We start from the raw sequence: 22003 nt of genomic DNA, 5'->3' as shown, positions 1-22003 counted from the left end.
GATAGCATTGTCCACATCATTTTATTAATTTCATTATTTTTATTGTTATCCTTATTCTTATTCTTATTCAGCCTTTATTGACTTATATAGATCTACAAACGCAATAATACACAGCACATTATGGCTCCTACCTTCAACATGAGCCTCAGGGGTACTGGTCGCTGTCTCCTCCACTGGCTCAGGAGAGCTGGAAGGAATCTCCGCCACAGTGTCTGTCACAAGTGCCACTTCCTGCTCTTCAGCTGGAGAAGGAGAAGACTCATCTGTAATATCCCCTGCAACACTCTCCTTCACAGTGGATTCACTTTCCTGCTCTGTGTCTGGAACTCTGGGTACTGTTTCATCTTGTTTGTCTTCACCGGCAGCTGTCACAGATTTTATGCAGCTTAATGGCAGTCAAATATGCAAACATTCAGACATGATAAAGCTCTATGAAATGGGATGTTGTATTACACAGCTTGGATTCAGTATGTCAGGTGGGCAGTGTTGTCACACCCAGGGTTCACCACGCAATTGTTCTAGTCTACAGCAACTGAAGAAGCTGATAAATTTAAAGATAGATTTTCAATTGTATGACCTTATTTCAATTTTATAACAAACGCTTGAAGGTGTATGTTCTTCAAGGTGTTCCATTTTCAGAACAGATGGGGAGTGGGTTCAAGGTGGAAGGTGCCTTAAGTTATAGAAGCAAAGACATTGGATCGCAGACAAGCCATACAGTCCTCTCAGTGTTTGGCAGATCCAAACTAGCTCTCCAACACACTGTATCAGAGCACACCTGGAGTACAATGCACTCCATAACCTCTTTGGAAATATAGTGCCATTTCAGAAGTTTAAAACATTTTATCTGGCAGGTATTCAAAACCCATTAACCCATCAAACAATTATATTTTAAAGAGCCTATTTGTGAAAGCTGGGGTCTTCTATATTTGTCACCCATCACAAAACCTTTTCTGATTTGTGCTTATTTGTATTACAATACACTATTAAGTCTTACTACCAATACTAATTGCTCCTTTATTGTTTTCTACCAGTTTTTCATAACAATTTTCCAGCAAGAGCTGCGTTCCAGGTTGCTGCCTTGCCCAGAGTAAGTTCCATATATTATATGTATTTTATTTACAGTGGGTAAATGGTATACAGTAATTATATAACACATCAATACATAAGTAATTATCATAATTTTAAATATATTGTTTATAGTACTCTATTCAGTCATATTTCTGACCAGGTTCTCTCCAACTCACAGGGTGGTCGTGTTGAGATTGAGGGAGTTGCTGTCCTGGGACCTATTCAAGATGCATCATCCTGACTAACCGGCCAGTACCTACACAAACTGTGATCTGGACCTGAAAAATTGTGAAGTGAAGCTCAGATTTTCTAGCAAAAAAGATGTTTCAGTTGTTGTACCTCACTTGCACGCCTGTACTCCCAATTGAGTGTGTTTCTTATTTTAATGTTTACTAATGATGTTTAAATAAACCAATTTAAATCATTAACATGGAATCAAATTGAGATTTGGGACCACAACTGCAAATTATAGATCATATTTACATTCTACATAATTTATGCTTTGAAATCGTGTCAAGAGGGCCTTCCTCAGGCTGTTCCAAGGCCAAAACCATCCATCCATCCATCTTCAAAACCACTTATCCTGTTGAGGGTCACAGGGGAAGCCGGAGCCGATCCTAGCAGGCATAAGGTGCAAGGCAGGAATACACCCAGGACAGGATGCCAGTCCATCACTGGGCAGCACACACACACACACAGCAATTTAGAGAAGCCAGTTAACCTAACCTGCATGTCTTTGGACGGTGGGAGGAAACCGGAGTGCCCAGAGACAAACCACGCGGACACGGGGAGAACATGCAATCTCCACACAGACAGGCCCCCCAAGCCAGGACTCACACCCAGGACCCTAGAGTTGTGAGGCAGCAGTGCTAACCACCACACCACCGTGCCAAGGCCAAAACATTTATTACAAAACATCTCTACAATTTGCCATCATGGTTGCACAACTATATGCATCAGTTTCAGGAACTGACCCTGTAGATAGCATCACCAAACTAGTTGATTGTATGTTAAGTATGTGTGTAATATGAGCCACACAGTATGGACCTTGCAAATTAAAATGTACTAACATCTGGATAAATAAAATTTCAAATACACATTTCTGACAGATGTGTTTTGCAGAAAATCTGAATATTATGCTAATTTCCTCTCATTATGTTGTATATGCATGAAACAAAATAACCAGCAAACTGATATGCTGTGAATGGATTATAGAAATGATCTACATATAGTATAATGATTCCTGTTATAGTGTTAGAGCTTGCTCAGTGTGTACATCCCTAAAACAAATCTGCCAAAGTTCATGATGTTCAGACTTTCCAAGATAAGGAGAGATGTTGCCCCATTGTTATACTTTCCAGAACGGGCATGGGGAGTTCTACCTACATTTACTACATGTGCTTATTTTTCAAACAAGCAGTCTCAAAATGTATGTATAAAACCTTTCAAATAATATTTAAATAATTATGTTTTCCATCTCACTGCATGAACCTTTGTTTTACTGAAGACTAGATCAAATAAAATGTACCCAAACACCTGATTTTTTTTAAGCATATAGGTCTTAGCATTAAATCAAGAGGTAACTTAACTGTTGAACACTGTTCTGAAGAGATCATAAAAAATAGTAACCTGTTTTATGTATTTATTTATTTCCCCCCCTTTAATACTCCATCAATTGGAACAGTTTTTCAAACCTACGTAAATTAAAGGGCTTCAATGTGAGCAGATATACCCAAGCCATCCTGGTTACCCAGAGTCCAATAGGCTCCCAGACAACAATAGGTAACTCATGTGCACTGGAAGTCAATCTCCTTGGAAATCACTTAGTCACATGTATAGCTCCCCATGGAGTTCAGCAATCAAAGTCAATAACCAACTAGTTGCACAGAATATAGACTTCCAACTGGCAGCCTCCAGGTTCTAGCACCCGTTCTACACTGATGTCTTCAGAGGGTTAACTATTTGGGGGTATTGATTATAAACACTATAATCATTAGATATCCAAGTGAGGAATGTTGCTACTGAAATGTACAGTATGTTCATTAAATTTCATTATGTGTATCTGTGAGGAATTTTAAATCAATAACACACTGGAAACCACGTATTAGTAACGTCATCTTTATTTATACAGAACATTGTTGATGTACCAAATTATTCTTGGTATTCTAGATAAGTCATCAAATCCTGTGTGCAAAGATTTTAAAGTAGTCCTAGTAGACTGACTTTTCAGACCTTGTTTGAAGGTATTCAATAAGAAGATAAGATTGTATTTTTTCCACTACTTTAGACTGGTTTTGTGGAAAACAGTTCTGATAAACCAATATAGGTGCTTGCAAAGTGTAATGTTTTTACTTTTTAAAAAGAATGGAAAAAATGTCAAGCTTTCAAATTCTACAACCTGTCAGGTTTTGTATTTGTTTCTTTATATAAAATGTAGCACCGTTGGAAAAAATCTTTCTTACAAGATTATATATAAATTTGGTCCCATGTCTTATATTGTTAAAATACATTTATAAAGCCACATACAGTTTGTTTGTTTGTTACATTTGTACGGGTGTAACCTGAAGACTACTGTTTGTGTTAAATCAAAGCTTCTTATTCTTTCTTCTCCATGCATTATAACCTTTGAGATAGTTATGTTATTACTTTTAAAATGTATATAGAACTTTAAAAGTAATGATAGCTCAATCAGGCTTATTTTTCTATAGATTATATAACTAGTAAAGTGAAAATATTTACAAAATTAGACAATCAAAGGACAAAAGGCACGCTGGTGTCTACTGACAATAACCTAGGAGAATTGCTTATTTGCAACTTGGCAACTGGCAAGTAACAATCACATATTAAGTATCTGTGATTCTTATGTTTTTTTCTTTCCATTTCCATTTTGTCAAAAAGCTTCTTTTCGCAGCACATTCTGTTCCCGATTGACTGCAAGCACAAGGATTTGTAAAAAGAGACCTGTGCTTCATTCCTCTTTGCTGGTAACTGAAAAATAAGGAAATGGGACGCAAGACAACAGCATTAGCAGTGCAGTACAAGTCATTTGTTTATGTTTCCAACCATAAACTGCTAAGGAAAACTTAACTATTTGGGTTCTCTCCTGTAAACTGGTATTTCACTGAAGTATTTTGTAAATCCATGAATTAACTTCCATTTATAGAGGAACTTTAGACCAAACTAAGGTATATAAGTCAACAAGCATACACATTAAAACGCATGCTACTTTTATTGGTCACGATGGCTTTTTTGGGCCCACCTGACTCCAAAATGTAAGAGTTGGAGTAGGATGCATTAATTTACAAACACTGTTTGGGGTGTATGGAATACAGCAAAGTTTAAAAAGCTGATTTTTCTTTTAACATACTGCTTGGTGAGGTTCTCAAACCTCACTATCTGCAACCAAAGTCTTTCAAAACACAGGTACATATACAGATGAGAGGAGACTAATAAACTTGTCTTGTGTATGAGTAGTCTTCAGAGAGGGATGAAATCACCATAATGAGTTCATTCCCTATGATCCTCGTTATACTTGCTCATCCTGTTGTTAGTAGTTTAACAATCGAGGAACTCCTTACTGATTGCTATAACTTCCTATTTTTTCTGTTGTTATTGATAAAAGAGAGGCATTATACTACAAAGAGTTGTATATACAGAAAGGTAATACAATTACAATAACCAAATGTGGTATCAAACAGTCTACTATAAATTAAATATTATAATCCTTATAGAATAATGATGGCAGCTCCCATAGGCTAATGTTCTCATGTCTGGACAAAATAGTTAGGTATAATTCTGGGCTCTTCTTTACTCACCAGTAACCTCTGTCGTCTCAAGCTGACCCTGCTCTTTCTCTGCAGGTTCTGTTTGTGTCTCACCTTCCACCTTCTCCTCAGTCTCATCTGGAAACAATCACCATGGAGAGTAAATTAAGACACTTACTTCCCCAGTTACCCATTTCTCTCTGTAACTCTTTTAATATGAATTGCTGCAAATAGCCTTATAATCATTAATCAATCAAGACAACAAAATGTTCTAACTGGTTAGATGCTCTTGGAAATTGCTCATTCAAGCTCGATCCTCACGATCATGTGTTCAAAATAGATGTAAAATTCCCTGTAAACATAGCTTTTTTAACCTGAGAGCATTACTCCCAGCTCAAAACGGTGTAGCACAACACAGGTATTTGCAAAACAAAAAAATACAGGAATCTTTTTTGGCATCACATGATGTTCTCACAATATTAAAAAAACATTCTCATGTAAATTAGTAGGAGGCACATAGACCTTTAAATACGTCCTCCCATACGTCTTGTTCTAAATCAGAACAGAATACCAGTTAATTTCTAGAAACATACAGACATCATGAGAAAAATGTTCCTGACTTTTCCATATAAACGCTGAACCCTAAACACTGTTTATTATTCAAGTCTATAGCAGGCAGTAATTATGGCAACTGGCTATTGTTCTCATGACTGGACAAATTAGTCTTTAGGTATAATACTGGGAACTTCTTTACTCACCAGTAACTGGGGTGCTGTCTGTTGTCTCCAGCTGACCCTGCTCTTTCTCTGCAGGTTGTGTTTGTTCTGCAGGTGCTGATTCCAGCTGTGTCTCACCTTCCACCTTCTCCTCAGTCTCACCTGGAAACAGTCATCATGGAGAGTAAATTAAGACATGCTTACTTCACCAAGTCCCCATGCCTGTATTCTTCTGATTTACACTGTACAGGCAGGTGTCCCACTGTAGCAATTCATCCCTAATTTATATCATACCTTTTAGTAATTATTGCAGAAAGGAGAGGATTTAGACAGTGTTGATTGTGCTTCAAATGTGAGGAAACATTGATGTTTAAAAGATTAAACCTACTTCATACAGTATTAGTGAATAAAGAGTTCACAAAGTCCTTGACCAAATAGGAAAAGCAGATTGTTAAACTGTCAATTCCATGGCAACATGTTAAAATACTCCATCCAGCTTTAACAACCAAATAAATTTAACAGAAAAGTGATTGTGTATATAATATTAATGAAAGGGATATACAGTAATATTTGTGATATGATAACAATACAAAATATTCAGAAATATACAGCTCTGGAAAAAATTAAGAGACCACTCCAAGTTCAGAAATCAACGTTAAGTGGTCTCTTAATTATTTCCCAAGCTGTACTTAATTATATTTTTCTGTCAAATAAAATAGATAAACCTCCAGTATCTGCAGAAGAAGCCAAGAGACTAATAGTGTAACCTTTAAGTAGTTACAAGTTTTTAAACGTTTATAAACACATGGGGCCAGATTAAATCAAAACATTGTCCCACCCACTAATAGAAAACTACAAACCTGTTCATCATAGCGGCTACATTTACGATTAGAAGAAAGTGGCATCTTACTAAAAATGAAGCTACAACTGAGTACAGTTCTGTAGCAGGTGGTTCAAAGTTTAAATCTAATCTGGCCCATGGTCTCATTTGGCTGCAAGAGTACTGTTCTTAAAATGATTTTTCAGCTTTACAGGTTGGCAGTCATTGTGAAACTGATATGAGACCGTTGGTGAAAGCACATTAAGGAGCCTGGACTTTCACGCTCTTCCTTGAGCCATTGTGAACTGATTAAACTGACTAACAGATGGCTAATAGATTGCTGTGCTCCAATTTTAACATTCATTTACAATTTTCCAGTGATCAAGGTAACTCACATAGAATTGTATAGGAAATCGATTCAGCATATTAAAAGTTCACATTAATGGTAAAGCTTAAGACACTAGCACAACAGTGCCCACTACTTATCTATTCATACTCATTGAAATTCTTAATTTCAAGATTGGACGGCTGTGCCCACTCCATTCTATTGCTACTTAAACATCTGGGCCTCTGTCAATAAATGCTCAGGGAAATTAAACTGCAATCCATTTGGCAACAGATGAGTCATTCAGCACCTTCAGTAGCTATCAGTTGTGCTGCTCTCCTCCAGCTTCCCATGGCAGCTTAATATCAGATTGCACTCCTGGCATTATTAGAATCCTGTTCATTCCTGGCATACTGAGATGCTCATTATTCCTTGTTACTCTGCAGGTATTACAGTCTCTTTAATCTCCTGATATTGGGATATTTTAAATAACACCAGTCAAAAATTATTGGGATTATAAATAATGATAAGTCCTCATATATATACACTCACCTAAAGGATTATTAGGAACACCTGTTCAATTTCTCATTAATGCAATTATCTAACCAACCAATCACATGGCAGTTGCTTCAATGCATTTAGGGGTGTGGTCCTGGTCAAGACAATCTCCTGAACTGCAAACTGAATGTCTGAATGGGAAAGAAAGGTGATTTAAGCAATTTTGAGTGTGGCATGGTTGTTGGTGCCAGACGGGCCGGTCTGAGTATTTCACAATCTGCTCAGTTACTGGGATTTTCACGCACAAACCATTTCTAGGGTTTACAAAGAATGGTGTGAAAAGGGAAAAACATCCAGTATGCGGCAGTCCTGTGGGCGAAAATGCCTTGTTGATGCTAGAGGTCAGAGGAGAATGGGCCGACTGATTCAAGCTGATAGAAGAGCAACTTTGACTGAAATAACCACTCGTTACAACCGAGGTATGCAGCAAAGCATTTGTGAAGCCACAACACGTACAACCTTGAGGCGGATGGGCTACAACAGCAGAAGACCCCACCGGGTACCACTCATCTCCACTACAAATAGGAAAAAGAGGCTACAATTTGCACAAGCTCACCAAAATTGGACAGTTGAAGACTGGAAAAATGTTGCCTGGTCTGATGAGTCTCGATTTCTGTTGAGACATTCAGATGGTAGAGTCAGAATTTGGCGTAAACAGAATGAGAACATGGATCCATCATGCCTTGTTACCACTGTGCAGGCTGGTGGTGGTGGTGTAATGGTGTGGGGGATGTTTTCTTGGCACACTTTAGGCCCCTTAGTGCCAATTGGGCATCGTTTAAATGCCACGGCCTACCTGAGCATTGTTTCTGACCATGTCCATCCCTTTATGACCACCATGTACCCATCCTCTGATGGGTACTTCCAGCAGGATAATGCACCATGTCACAAAGGTCGAATCATTTCAAATTGATTTCTTGAACATGACAATGAGTTCACTGTACTAAACTGGCCCCCAGTCACCAGATCTCAACCCAATAGAGCATCTTTGGGATGTGGTGGAACAGGAGCTTCGTGCCCTGGATGTGCATCCCACAAATCTCAATCAACTGCAAGATGCTATCCTATCAATATGGGCCAACATTTCTAAAGAATGCTTTCAGCACCTTGTTGAATCAATGCCACGAAGGTGAAAGGGGGTCAAACACAGTATTAGTATGGTGTTCCTAATAATCCTTTAGGTGAGTGTATATATATATATATATATATATGTGTGTGACTTTGCCTATTGTCCAAAACCTCTCCTTCAATGACCAGCAAACTGCAACTAACACATCTAAAAAAAACATCTAATTAATGTATTACTTAAACAAACTACTCGGTCTGCAAACTACATCAACTGGTAACAATGGGAAGACTGCAGACTCACAGGCATCCATCTGATCTCTTGAGATTTAGGCCAAAATTAGGCCAAATAAAATACACAGTATTTCTCCTTTTTATGATATTTGCAGATTTTTGTTTAACTGGTAAACACTTCTGTCGGATGGAAAAAATGTATTAGCTGAGACAAAATAAGTAGTAGCATGTAATTAAGAGAAACTTGCTCCAGGGCAGAACAAAAAGTGCACGGAATCCATCAGGACTCCTTATGGAAATATACTGGGTATTGAAGTGATAAGGTAATCTGCATCCTAACTGAAAAGCTATTTCTGTGGTTATTCCAGTATTACCACAGCAGTGTAAATTTGAAAGGCCTTATTCACATGTCATCTTTTATTTGTAAAATTCCTATCCACATCAGCCATGTGTAGAAAAATGATGTACATAATCTCCAAATAATCTGTAAATTGCATATTATTCCTAAAAATCAGCAAATCTCAATTATACTATTTTTTATTAATTAGTCCATTCTCTGCTTAAGTGTGCGCAGCTTAATACAAAGGGTTTGAATAGGACACTCTACATACATTTAAAGGGTTACAATATGTCCCTGATTGCAGGGGACAGTCGTCAGTCTGTTTTCTTGGTACTCTGTATTGGGTACCCCATATGGGTCTTTGGTTCTGAAAAATCCTGAACTATTGCTGCTACTGTTGTTACATATTGTGTTTTTTTGTAAATGACAGAAGATGAGAGGTTGTTTTCCAGTTATGAACTGTGAAATGCATTCTCACCCTCAAAAGAAACTCCACTTTACTTTGTCCTGATTTGTTAAATGAGAACAGAAACATTCAGAAACATTAATTAACTAATTATTCCAAGCTCCTCTACTCAGGAATCCAGATATAACTCAGAAAATATGATCACCTTGTATTACAAGACTAGGGCTGTCCTGAAGAGTAAATTTTGACCATCGAAGGTTCAGAACACATTACCGAACTTAGGTTCGAAGCTTCGTTGGTGCTAATTTGCATAATTTATTGATAACTTCACATTAGCTATTAGTGTATAGATTTGAATTAAAATCCTTTTTTTTTTTACAGGTTATCCATTTAACAAAATAAAACATCCCCTCGTAGTTTAAAATAAGTTATCTAGAACAGTAATCATGTTTTTATACATTACAAGCACACCGTTTATATTGATTTTACTTGCATGAAACATGTTAACCTTCAAGTAAAAGCACCTTACTGATAAAAAATAAACGTATGTGCAGTGACATATGTATGTTGACTTTAATTTGTATTATATTAAATAAGGGAAAAGTACGGTGGCCCTGAAGTGCAAAACACAATTGCAAAAAGAGAAACACAAAAACAAAAAGCAGAACACAAATGCAAAAAGAAAAACACAAATACAAAAAGAGAAACACAAAAACAAAAAGCAGAACTCAAATGCAAAAGGAAGACCACAAATGGAAACATTCGAAGGTCTGGAGACCGAACAAACCTCCGAACGTTTGAACCTTCAGAGACAGTCCTATACAAGACACAGACACATTTGGTAATATCATGGTATTCAGGCTGTGAATGAGTAAAACATAATGAATCTTTGTATAATAAACCAAGTTTATTATAATGTATTGTCTTCTATTTGGTCTTTGACAGTAATAAACAATGTTGTTAATCAATCTTTTTTAAAAACTTGTTAAAAATCAAATAATTCAATATAGCAAGTTTACGTACATTTTCTAAGATACTCTTACTGGTTTAAAAGTGGATAGCATTGTCCACATCATTTTATTAATTTCATTATTTTTATTGTTATCCTTATTCTTATTCTTATTCAGCCTTTATTGACTTATATAGATCTACAAACGCAATAATACACAGCACATTATGGCTCCTACCTTCAACATGAGCCTCAGGGGTACTGGTCGCTGTCTCCTCCACTGGCTCAGGAGAGCTGGAAGGAATCTCCGCCACAGTGTCTGTCACAAGTGCCACTTCCTGCTCTTCAGCTGGAGAAGGAGAAGACTCATCTGTAATATCCCCTGCAACACTCTCCTTCACAGTGGATTCACTTTCCTGCTCTGTGTCTGGAACTCTGGGTACTGTTTCATCTTGTTTGTCTTCACCGGCAGCTGTCACAGATTCCGAAGCAACAGTTTCTTCCTTTGCCGTCACCACCTCTGTGGAGCTAGGTATCTTTTCTGGATCGGCCTGCTGTTCGCTGAGGGCCACTTCTGCCATGTTCTCTTGTATGCTGGAGGCAGCCTCTGGAGCATCAGAAGGATCAGAGTGTGCTGGTTGGGTGTCCTCAGGGACCACAGTCCCAGAGACAGGCTGGGTGTCTTGGACCTCACCAGCTGCAGGACTCTCAGCATCCTCTTTGGATGAGTTGTCATATGGATTTAGTGAATCTTTAATGTCTTCAGGTAGAGGGTCCTGCGTCGGCAGTTGAACTTGGTCAGGAATGGTTTCATTGTCATAATTTTCATCATGAGGAACTGGCAGCATATCACCCAAAGTGGAGAAGAGAAAAAGAGAAGATTGTCTGTGTTACTCTTACACCTGTAACTCAATCTGATCTTCTCTTATTTGAGGGAAAGCATGTTATTTTCCTTAACAAGATTTACTAAACCGTGGAATTGAATACAGTGTACTGGGAGCTTTCAAGGGTGATTCTATATTGGGATAACACAGAATGTGCAGAAAAGGATTGTACTCTCCATATTATCCATTACTGGTATATGAGTCTTCAGAGCTGTATAAACACAAGTTTGCTGCTGGGAGCTATTTTAATGAGCAAAGCTTTTCCACTTAAAATTGCCACAACATATCTAAAGCCTCCTTATTCAGAACTGGGCTTGAACTTTTATCTATGAACTTGCATTTTCCACAGGCAGTCAGGACAGGTAGAGTTTGGTGATTGGAGACAAAACAACAAACAAAACAAACACTGCAATACTCAACCTAACTTACTGACTTAATACTACTATATTTAAAGGATGATTTAATATTTTAATATATATATAAAATATAGTTTTTGGCAATGGAACAGACTGGAATATTCAGGATGTTGAGTTCAAGAGAGGAGATTCTGTGCAGTGCAGAATGTGGACTTGGTGAGTGGTGTTGTGAAAAACAAAACAGAAAATTGTTTTATTGTAACATTCTTTTCCAGGTTTTGTTGTTATGTTTTAACGTTTTTTAAACAACATACATTTTATTTTACTAACTATATTGAGAACTGGTGAAAACAGAGAGTACTAACAAGGGCTGAAACCTCAATGGGGACAAGGTAATCTGTGGAGTGACACAGGGGTCTGTATTAGGCTCTCTTATTTTTTAATCTACATAATTGATTTAGAGTCTGATATAGGCAGTAACCTGTTAATTCTGCAGATTACCCAATATTAGGGTGAGTGGCTAACACTATAAAAAATGAGCAACACAAGCGCTTAACAGTATTCAGGACTGGGCAGATACATGACAAATTAAATTAAAGGTACAGTTGTGCAGAGTACTACATACAGACAAGAAGAAAATACCTTATAAATATAAGATGGGGGGCACTTAGCTTGAGGAAGCTTCCTATTAAAAGGAAGTAGATGTTTATACTGTCAGCTCATCATTGTCCTTCTCTGGACTGTGTGTGGAAGTAATACAAAAGGCAAACAAAAAGTTACGATATCAAGTTAACAGTATAAAATATGAATCAAATCTTGATCCCCAAGTTAAAGACTGCTGCTCTGGAGTCTTTTTTTTTTTTTTTAGAACCAAGCTGATTTCTGGTCTTTACAGATTGTCCTAGACAGATTAAAGGAACTCTTCTAAATCTTCAGTCCTGAACAGAGTGTTTTCAAGGGGACTTTATAGAACTATTCAAGATTCCAAAAGGAATAAACAAAGGTAACCCAACAAACAATAGGACAGTAATAAAGAGGGAATAATTTTAAAACTGACAACAGGAGACACTTCTTTGTACATGAAGAAGTTGCCTAGGCATGTCACAGAAACAGGCAAACGAGGATCCATAAAAGGAACAGCTTGATCAAATCCTTGCATGCATTATTAGCTTGCATCCAAATGAGCTACATTGTCCAAGAGACTAACAAGGACTTTAAACCAGCCTTGTAAAAAATTACTCTTCCGTTCTTCCACCCAGAAGCAGCACAGACTAAAGTATGAAATTGCTGGTCAACCTGGACTTTATCAAACTATCTACTTAAGCATGTTAAATCCAGCACTAGGCCCATACCTTCATGTGACACAAAAAGCTTTCCATAAATGTAGTCTTTTTCTATGTAAGCTAGAAAATATAACCAAGATAGGTGCACTTGCTATGAAGTGTTCATAGACAGGAGAAAGTCACATGGTACAGAAAACATATTCAGAGTGCAATACCAAGTGCATTATATCTCATACTGGTGACAGGATAGATGGGTTTTGTTGTCTCATCAAAAAAATGAAGATGTATCACACAAAATACCACATAATTTGGGTTTGTGGTCAATGTTTTTGCATTTTAAGAAATACAAGAAAAGCCACACTGGTGTCTTTTGATGTTACACTCAGTATAATAACTTACAAGACAACACTTCTGTTTTTTCATTTTCAGAATGCATCTTCCTGGTATAAATCACTGTTATTTTTAATATATAACTGGCATTCAGCTCTTTTCCTCTTCATTTCCTATGCCAACATGTTTCTTTGCTTTTATGAAGCAGATGTGGAGCTTATTTTCGATTTCATATACATTCCACATGAAATGACTGAAGTACATTAATGACAGAACCCTTATTAACTAGATATTCCAACTGGATACAAAACTGCATGTGGAGAAACAGAAAGATTAAGATTTCTTAATGCATAACAAGGGAAATGGCTACTATGTACATTTGAAAGGAGGATACCATTAAAATGTATCTCTGGTATATGGTTATGCATGAGTGAACATTTTGTATCATTCCGATTAATACATTTTTAAAGATTAACTTCACATTACTATACAAAAAGAATGCAGTTTAACTTCAGTTTTACATTTTTTTTTAATTAAGTATCACACATGTGGTGAAAAAATAAAGTTTTAAATTTCAGGAGCAAGGCCAGTTCATTCATAGTTGACCTGAAGCAAGCTGTACTGCGTCACTTGGTTTTAAGGGATATTAAGTGAAAACATTATGACATGCACATAACACACAGCTTGAATAGTATATCTGTCCAGCCATTAAATTGCCAATTAATGATAACTTAATATTTGTGGGAGCCTGGGGCAGAATATGAATAATGTAATTAAAATGCTTTTAGACTGATGTAGTTTAATTTTGTGGTTATCCAAGTTTAACTATGAATAATTATCATTTTTGGGTGAATTATTTTTCCAAAATTGGGTAAATCTGGCAGTGGGAGAAAGGAAGATCTGCTTCAGTGCTTCAGTAGTGCAAAGATACTGGGCATGTATTTGTTCATTAGTCATTACAGTTAGATCTCCAGCAATGGAACTAACACACCCCACTCATCTTAATAATCATAAGGAAATATTTTATTATAAACTTTTGTTATAATCAAATACTGTTCAGTTGATCTTTAAGATTTTATGAAATTCTCCCAATCACAATTCACAATTCACCCTCATTGTCCTTTCTGGGTTATCTGCAGCCCCTGATATCTTTATTGGATCCCTTCCATTCTGTGAATGTTCCTCTCTATGTCATTTCCTGTCCCAAGGATAGCTACTAGAAATAAAGGCAATATTTAATTTGTAAAGCATCAGAGGTGGCAAATGCCCCTCAGTGAATTTGCAAATCACAAGACTTGTACATTTGAAAGTGACACAAAAACCAGATGGATTGTTTTTAAGAGGATGGATTGAGTGTATATATTTAAGTCCAATACAAAAATAGAGAAAAAAACTATGACAAATAGTGAATGGAATTCAGGATTTTCATTAATTGTGTTATTTATAATAACTACCACAGACAACCATGTCATTCATGCCACAGTGTATGGGGCAGCTCAAAAGACAAAATGCAAAATAATTATACAGATAAATGTATTCCCATTTCCATTCATAAGGGTCTGATAATTTTAAGTTTTAAGTTTTGCTTTTCTGCTCCTTCCTTTCCCTTCAGTTGTAACTCAAGTCTAAGTTACTGTGCCTGCCATCATAACAGGCAACATACATATATACAAACATACTCAATTTTACAGGCCTTTGTAATTGTTCACAGTGTAAGATTTGTTTTACATACTTAATGTAAAGGAAGTCAGTTTTGATGGTTGAAAAGTGATGTGGGCTATAGTATCTCTTTCTTTCAAATTTACCCAGAAAGCTCTAAAGCAATTTGCATTCCCTTGCATTACGAGAAATTCAACAGTTTATGGAAACATGGAACTGACTAATTCAATGGACAATAAAAGCTGTGTTAAGATATTCAGGGGACTTCTAGAAAGAACCACATGCAAAGCTAAACAAACGAGTAGGAGATATTTGTATTTGAGGCTGAATTACAGATTAAAACAGAAAGGTATTTCAGTGCTATCTCACAAGAAATAATGTTTAAGCATTACACTGAGCTGCCCCATTGTACGAAACACTTGTATCTCATTGATATCATGGACCCACTTACATGTACAAGTGTTTCCAAAAAACCACAGCCATTGTTAGTTTTTATTCAGCCTGCACTCTCTGTACATTATATTTTTAACCCCAAATATTGTACATGATAAAAACATCTGAGTAATTCTAAGCAAAAAATTAAGACTGAAAAGAAACTGCCTTGCAAGATTCACATTACAGTCCTACTAGTTCCCTCTGGGTTGTGAACAAACATGTCAAAAGTTGTATTATTATTAATCTTCTAATCACTTATAATACTTTGTGGAGATCTATAGAGACTTTCCACAACTTCAACTGCATAATATACTGGTGATGTAATGATTAAACCCTAATGCGTAATATTTGTTCATTTCCAATGCTCTAAAACTTAAATTTGCAGTGCTTCAATATGATGCTGCCTACGATGTGACATTTCAGTGTCTTAGGATGGGTAACCCTTGTATGGCATGCTAGGAAAACTTTGAGCAGAGTCCTGAAGGCCACTGATACTTTGTGCAAGATAACAAAAAAAACAATAAAAAGAGAAATGTATGTTTTGAATTAAATCGTGGTGACAACTACTATAGGACTGGTCCAAGTGCTACAATTGGCTCTGTTTCAATAATATGTGCAGCAAGAACACAAGTAAGATGTGTATGTAATATATGCTGTAATTATTGTAGGAATTGTATTTAAGCTAGAAGATTTCAGAATTGCATTGCACAATCCACTCCAGTGTTGTTCTGAGTATATAGGTGTGCTCTGTACACTGCAGTGCCTAACAAATATGCAAATTGCAATTATCAGTGTGGGCAGATATACTTGTGTGATGTGGTCAAATCTCTACAACCAGGTATATCTGCTTACTTCCATGAGTCAGTTTTAAAGCCATGTGTCCTGAATGCATTAGCATTCTTACCCTCTTTACAGTGAAGCTTTTACACAAAGCTTTTTCAATTAAACAATGCCACTGATTATGTAGCCCTATTTTAAAGTAGGCATATACTGCTGGACAAAAAGTATAATCATAAAATACAAAATATGTCATATGTTGTGCTAACAAAAGCATGTATAAAAAGGTTATAAGAAATGATCCCATAGAAACCACCAAACACGAAAACTACCATGCCTTAACAATACACATCTTTTAGCATGAAGAACGTCAGTCGTTTCACCACTATTACCAGAAAATCTTTTGCTATGTTTAAATTAAAATGTATCTGCTTTTCGAACTGCTTCTATGCAGCTTCCCAATGGTTTGACAAGGTCTGATCGATTATAGACATTGCCTGCAGGCTAAAGACTTGGTACATCCATTAACTGTCCCTTTTCTTCTATGACATTTACTCTCATTATATTTTGAATTAAAAGTACATAAGATCACTGTTTCACGTGGAGTTCAATTGCAAAAACAAATATGTTACATGAAAACAAAAAGCCAAACTTTAAAGGCTACATATACATTTTCACTGACATTTCAAGGGCACACAAGACTTGACTGATGACTTTTCCACAGCAAAACTTTAACCTAAAAGTAAACAGAAGCATAATTAATACTATGATTCCAATTGCTCTTTTACATCGCCACCTATACATACAGTCAGGGACGGTGGCAGGGTATGGATTGGTTGGGCTACAGCCCCACCAAGAATGGTGTTAGCCGCACCTTAGCCCCACCATAGAACAACTAAGAATATCACCGAGCAGAATAAGCGCCAGCCAGTTCCATTTGCGTCACTGCGTCACTGCTGTGTGAAATTGGCGGGCATTAGCACGCAGTGTAGTCTTAGTTAACGTTGGCTAACGCTAGCTACCTAAGTCATTTGAGAAATTGTAACATTGCTAACATTATTATGGATCGATCCAACCACAACAACCGGCGGATTGTGCTCCTTTGAAAACGTAAATGGTGAGTTTGAATATCTTTTAAATAATAGGGTCGATTTGGAAACGGATGACTTTGTCGCGTTTTGTGTGGCCTCAGCGGCCGCCTGTTGTGCTCCGTTAACCTCTGTCTCTCAGTGGTTCCCAAACCGGTCCTGGAGGACCCCCTACCCTGCTGGTTTTTGTTCCAGCCGAGCCCTCAATTACTTAATTGAACCATTAATTGAAATAATAATTTCCTAAATCAGAGACTTTTAATTATTTTAAACAGTAGGTGTTTTAAGTTAAGTATATAATTATATTAAAAAACGTATTGAAAAACAACTATTTTCTTACATAATTTAAAAATTAAAATCTAAGCAGATTGTTACTTCAATTAAGGTTCCATTAAATAATTGAGAGCTTGGTTGGAACAAAAACCAGCAGGGTAGGGGTCCCCCAGGACCGGTTTGGGAACCACTGCTCTTGCTCTTACTTTCGCTGTGTGTGTGAGGAGTGTGACACATGATGTACAATGTGTTGGGTTTGCCAGACAACGTGAACGAGTTGAAATAGCACGAATAGTATGGCAAGCCAAATTATCATTTAGAGATATCTCTAAATGCATTTAAAGATATCTTCAAATATTTAAAGATATCTCTAAATCATTTAAAGATATCTATAAATCATTTCGAGATATCTAAATAAGGTGCTTTTTAAAGATATCTCTAAATGATATGCAGATATCTCTAAATGATTTGAAGATATATCTAAATAATTTAAAGATATCTGCAAATCATTTAGAGATATATGCAAATCATTTAGAAATATCTTCAAATAACATCCTGTTCATTTAGAGATATCTGCAAATCATTCAGAGATATCTTCAAATGACATCCTGTATTTTGGCTGAGATTATCACTTCCTGTTTCCTTATTCAGTTACATAGAAATGAATGAACAAGTTAAAAGGAAATGATAATCTTGGGCTACATACAGGAAGTCATTTGAAGATATCTCTAAATGATTTGCAGATATCTCTAAATGAACAGGATGTTATTTGACGATACCTCTAAATGATTTTCAGATATGTGTAAATGATTTAGAGATATCTCTTAATGATAATTTGGCTTGCCATACGAATAGTATTGCCTAAACTCCGTATTAGTGAGTGTCCACGTTTGTTGCTCTCGATGTAATTTTGTGTGTGAAAAAAGGAGTCAATGCAATCATCTAACCCATCGGTTTTCAAACTGTGGTACGCGTATCCAAAAACTCCGACGAATCCCCCCCGATCTTACCGTCAGCACCCCACCCCCCTCGCCAAAATCTGGGCGCCAAGGGAGTCCCTATGGTCAAACATTTTGGGAACCCCTAATCTAACCCATAGCAGCCTAATGCGTGGTATTTCTAGCTACTGGGAAGGGGGCTATTCCATTGTGTGTGGAAAAAAAAAACTCTGCCGCCGCCAATGCATACAGTGTTAAGCTGAAAATATTAAAATGTCTTACCATTTATTTATTAGATCATATGTGATTTTAAATACATGAAAATGTACAGACCTTTGACCCAACTGTTAAGAGAAGTGTTGACTTGTATAACTGTTAATACTAAGCTTTACTCAATGTGAGCATTATCTTTGGTTATAGGCATTCCTTGACTCATAAATACACCACTATCAAGTATGTTTATAGTTTTGTAGTGGGAAAATGTACTCTTATTATTTTCTTTATATTCTTTATATTGTTAATGGTTTCATTTTGTTAATTTCATGTTTATAAAGCAATCATTAGTTTGTACTTAATCCTTTCTGGTGGATACTTTCTTCTTGGAGTTGTATACAGTTATTGTCTTTAGGTTAGTTCAATCATCACAAACAGCTACTGTCTTCAGTGGTGTCCTGCAAATTTCTGAAACCTCTAACTTTTGAATTAAAACAGATGTTTTTGTTTTAGCTACACTTTAATATAGAATTGTATGATTCATTGACAATGTTGCTTAAAGGCTTTGCACTATTCTTTAAACTAGACCTGTCATCCTAGGATTGAAAGAATCTAGTCATTTACCACTTTCCCCATTCCTCTGTTAGGTTTCCTTTGTGGTAATGATGACCCTGGCTTCAACTGGAAAGGCTGGTCAAACACTATTATCTTTTAACCCATATTTTTTAATACCAAATAGTTAATTAATTGACTCCCCACAGAAATATGAAAATATCCCCACTGGGATATGAAGCTACATCCTCTAAAGCCATCTACTTTGTTTTAATTTATACTTAACTCTAGAAATCAGAAGACCTTGTGTGCCAACTGTATGTTCACAGTCCTTAAGCTTAACTTCCAGTTTTGAAAGCTTCAAGTATTCATCATCCTAGCAGCATTCAACATATTTTGCAGCTGAGCATAGATGAAAATGCACTAACACCAGTTTATAAAGCTTATCTTGCAATTTAAGGATTTTTTTTTTGCTAAGCCTAAGATGTTCAGTTATTTATTTATTTATGTATGTATTTATTTTTAATACATTATAAAAAAATCTTAAATTGCAGAATAAGCTTTATAAACTGGTGTTAATTAGTACGTTAGATATTTGTTTTTGATAGCAGTCAATTATATTTTGTAAACTATAAAGATTTAAATATTTAACACCGAATGTGTTACTCAGTCATAAGGTGAAGCGTGTCATCATACAATCGCAGATTTTAGATTGAACACCTTTTCATTTTTTATTTTATTTATTTTGTCATTAAACATTCTGGTTTATGAAAATACTGATAAAAAACAACAAAATGTTTACACATTGTAATTACACATTACTGACAATATACAATGTATATATATATATATATATATATATATATATATATATATATATATATATATATATATATATATATATATATATATAACAGATATATATGAATCCAAACCACTTGAAATACGTTTTTTCATTTAGGTGAAATTACTGTAATTATACATTGAGTCTAAAAGCTTTGAACCTTTGGTTCAACTTAATTAATTATTAAACAATACCATCAGCTGGTTATTTTAAAATGCATGCAAATTAAAGTATAGTATTTCTCAGCCTATATGGTGGATCTAAGTTGATGACAGATATCTGCTTAAAATGTATTTAACAGAAAATCAATATGAAACCTACTAGCTGTGCAATGTTTGAAAACGCATGTTAAGCTTGAAATCTTGTTCGTTACTGACAGTAGATTTGCGATAAAGGCACCTTAAATAAGAGAAATACAGTCGAGGACCTATCGTCTACTGCAGTGCACCTTCCCGTGCAGCGCATAGTAAGAATTCAAAGCAAGCTACAGCCAGGCTACTCTGCAAAGTCTTCAATGCATACAGGTGCTCATTTAAGCTTATGAAGAAGGTTCATATAACGTCACTATCAGTAATATCCTTTCATGCAAAATAAATACATACATTCATATAACAACGTTTGAATCGCTACAGATTCCAGGGGTTGTATTTCTTCAGACTTACCGATTGTATTATTTGCTCCATTGCTTTCCCCGGGCTTTGTGCCTGGTCTGTTTCCATCTTGGGCTGCGGTCTGGGTACTAGATGAACATCCCATTGCTATTTTTGCAGAGGCAGTAAAAAGTAAAGTAAAACAAAGAAAAACAGCAAGACCACTGTCTTTGGCTCAGAGAAAGTGTATACACGCTGACAGCTTTTCGTTTATGAACCCATGGAGTCCTGATCAATTTTCAACAGTAGCTTAACATCTTGATTCCCCATTAACCTTTTATTTACGCATGACCTGCATTCTCGTTTTCTTAACAACGATGTGTTGATCAGTTACCATACGAACAGGAAAAGCTGTGTATCTTTCTTAACCTGAGGAAATTTACATTATTCACCGTGTCTGAGACTGAGAGCATGCGTAGGCAAATCCAGTGCAAGTTAGAAGTTGACGATGTCCGGCGGCACAGAAGTATTAATGCCAGCCTTTTAGTTTGTATCCACCTGGTGGTAAAGGACGCATCACCCAGTTGTAGATGCAAATGGCCTTAATTTAAAACAGCAAAGCATACAAATGTATGCATCTATGTATCATGTTAATCACAAGGATAACATGATAAATCGATGCATATATTTGTATGCTTTACTGTTTTAATTTAAGGACATTCTAGTTTTATCTTCCCAATTACTTTATTGCATAATGTAACCCTGCCCCCCACCACCCAAGTTTAAACACCAAGATTAAATTTAAGTGATCTAAGAGGATAAAACTGGAACGTTTGTATTGACACTTCTGTTTGACTGTTCTGTGGTTGGATTGGCGTTGGTGGTGTATGTATGGTTATGCATTTAGAACCTTTCTACACCTACTCAATATATATAGAAGACTCAATATCATCTTACTCCATTAGTATTTTATTTTTCTGACAGGCATCTTTAAAGCATTTTGTTTTTCAAAAGCGGTTACGTTAATGCGCTAGAGGCATTATGCAGCATTCAGATGTTAAATAGACTTGACAGTAGCTGGGGTGTGGAAACTCTAGACATTTGTTTTTTTAGCAGTCAAATACCTCTCATTGTCTTTAGACAAAAGCTGTCATTTTTAATAGCAGAACTGAACCAAGAGTGAGATAAACAGGAGACTTTGAAATCCAACAGTCAGACCTATCTGTCCAATATAATTAGGACTATATAGTAATGGGTGGAAAAAACCTTCAATATTCATGGTAGAGACAGACACAATGGGAAGGAAAGAAAGAAGACAAATGTTGTAGTGTCAGGAACAGATAACACAATTTGCTCAACATGGCTACTTCTTAATTTAACCTAAATTACATTAACTGTTTTAACATAAGTACTTTAGAATGACAATGGGGAATTTTATATTGAATATTGCTGGTCTGTTGCTTCCACTGCTCTAATAGAATGAAGTGAGGCTTTTTGAGAGGTAGGAAAGCCTTCATCTACAGTATTTTATGC

General features: G+C 36.2%; 1 protein-coding gene and 1 long non-coding RNA gene across 2 annotated transcripts; one reads left to right on the top strand and one right to left on the bottom strand.

The window, feature by feature from the left end:
- The first annotated feature begins 483 nt into the window (after window positions 1-483).
- LOC136713668 (uncharacterized) lies at window positions 484-1499 on the top strand. Its single transcript, XR_010804967.1, has 2 exons — window positions 484-1090; window positions 1250-1499. It is a non-coding gene; the product is annotated as an uncharacterized LOC136713668 (long non-coding RNA).
- A 1674-nt stretch (window positions 1500-3173) lies between these two features.
- Window positions 3174-20955, bottom strand: LOC136713665 (fibrous sheath CABYR-binding protein). The gene is made up of 5 exons (XM_066690851.1): window positions 20543-20955; window positions 10487-11086; window positions 5594-5713; window positions 4887-4973; window positions 3174-4059 (listed from the first exon to the last, which is right to left on the bottom strand). Exons 1-5 carry the CDS (start codon window positions 20634-20636, stop codon window positions 4040-4042), a joined length of 921 nt encoding a protein of 306 aa, XP_066546948.1. The 5' UTR covers window positions 20637-20955; the 3' UTR covers window positions 3174-4039.
- Window positions 20956-22003: the final 1048 nt, after the last annotated feature.

Source organism: Amia ocellicauda, chromosome 18 (genome assembly GCF_036373705.1).
Source record: "Amia ocellicauda isolate fAmiCal2 chromosome 18, fAmiCal2.hap1, whole genome shotgun sequence".
In the NCBI taxonomy this organism is placed as follows: Eukaryota; Metazoa; Chordata; class Actinopteri; order Amiiformes; family Amiidae; genus Amia; species Amia ocellicauda.
The sequence above is the reverse complement of the archived record's forward strand: the minus strand, read 5'-3'. Positions and strand labels throughout refer to the sequence as shown.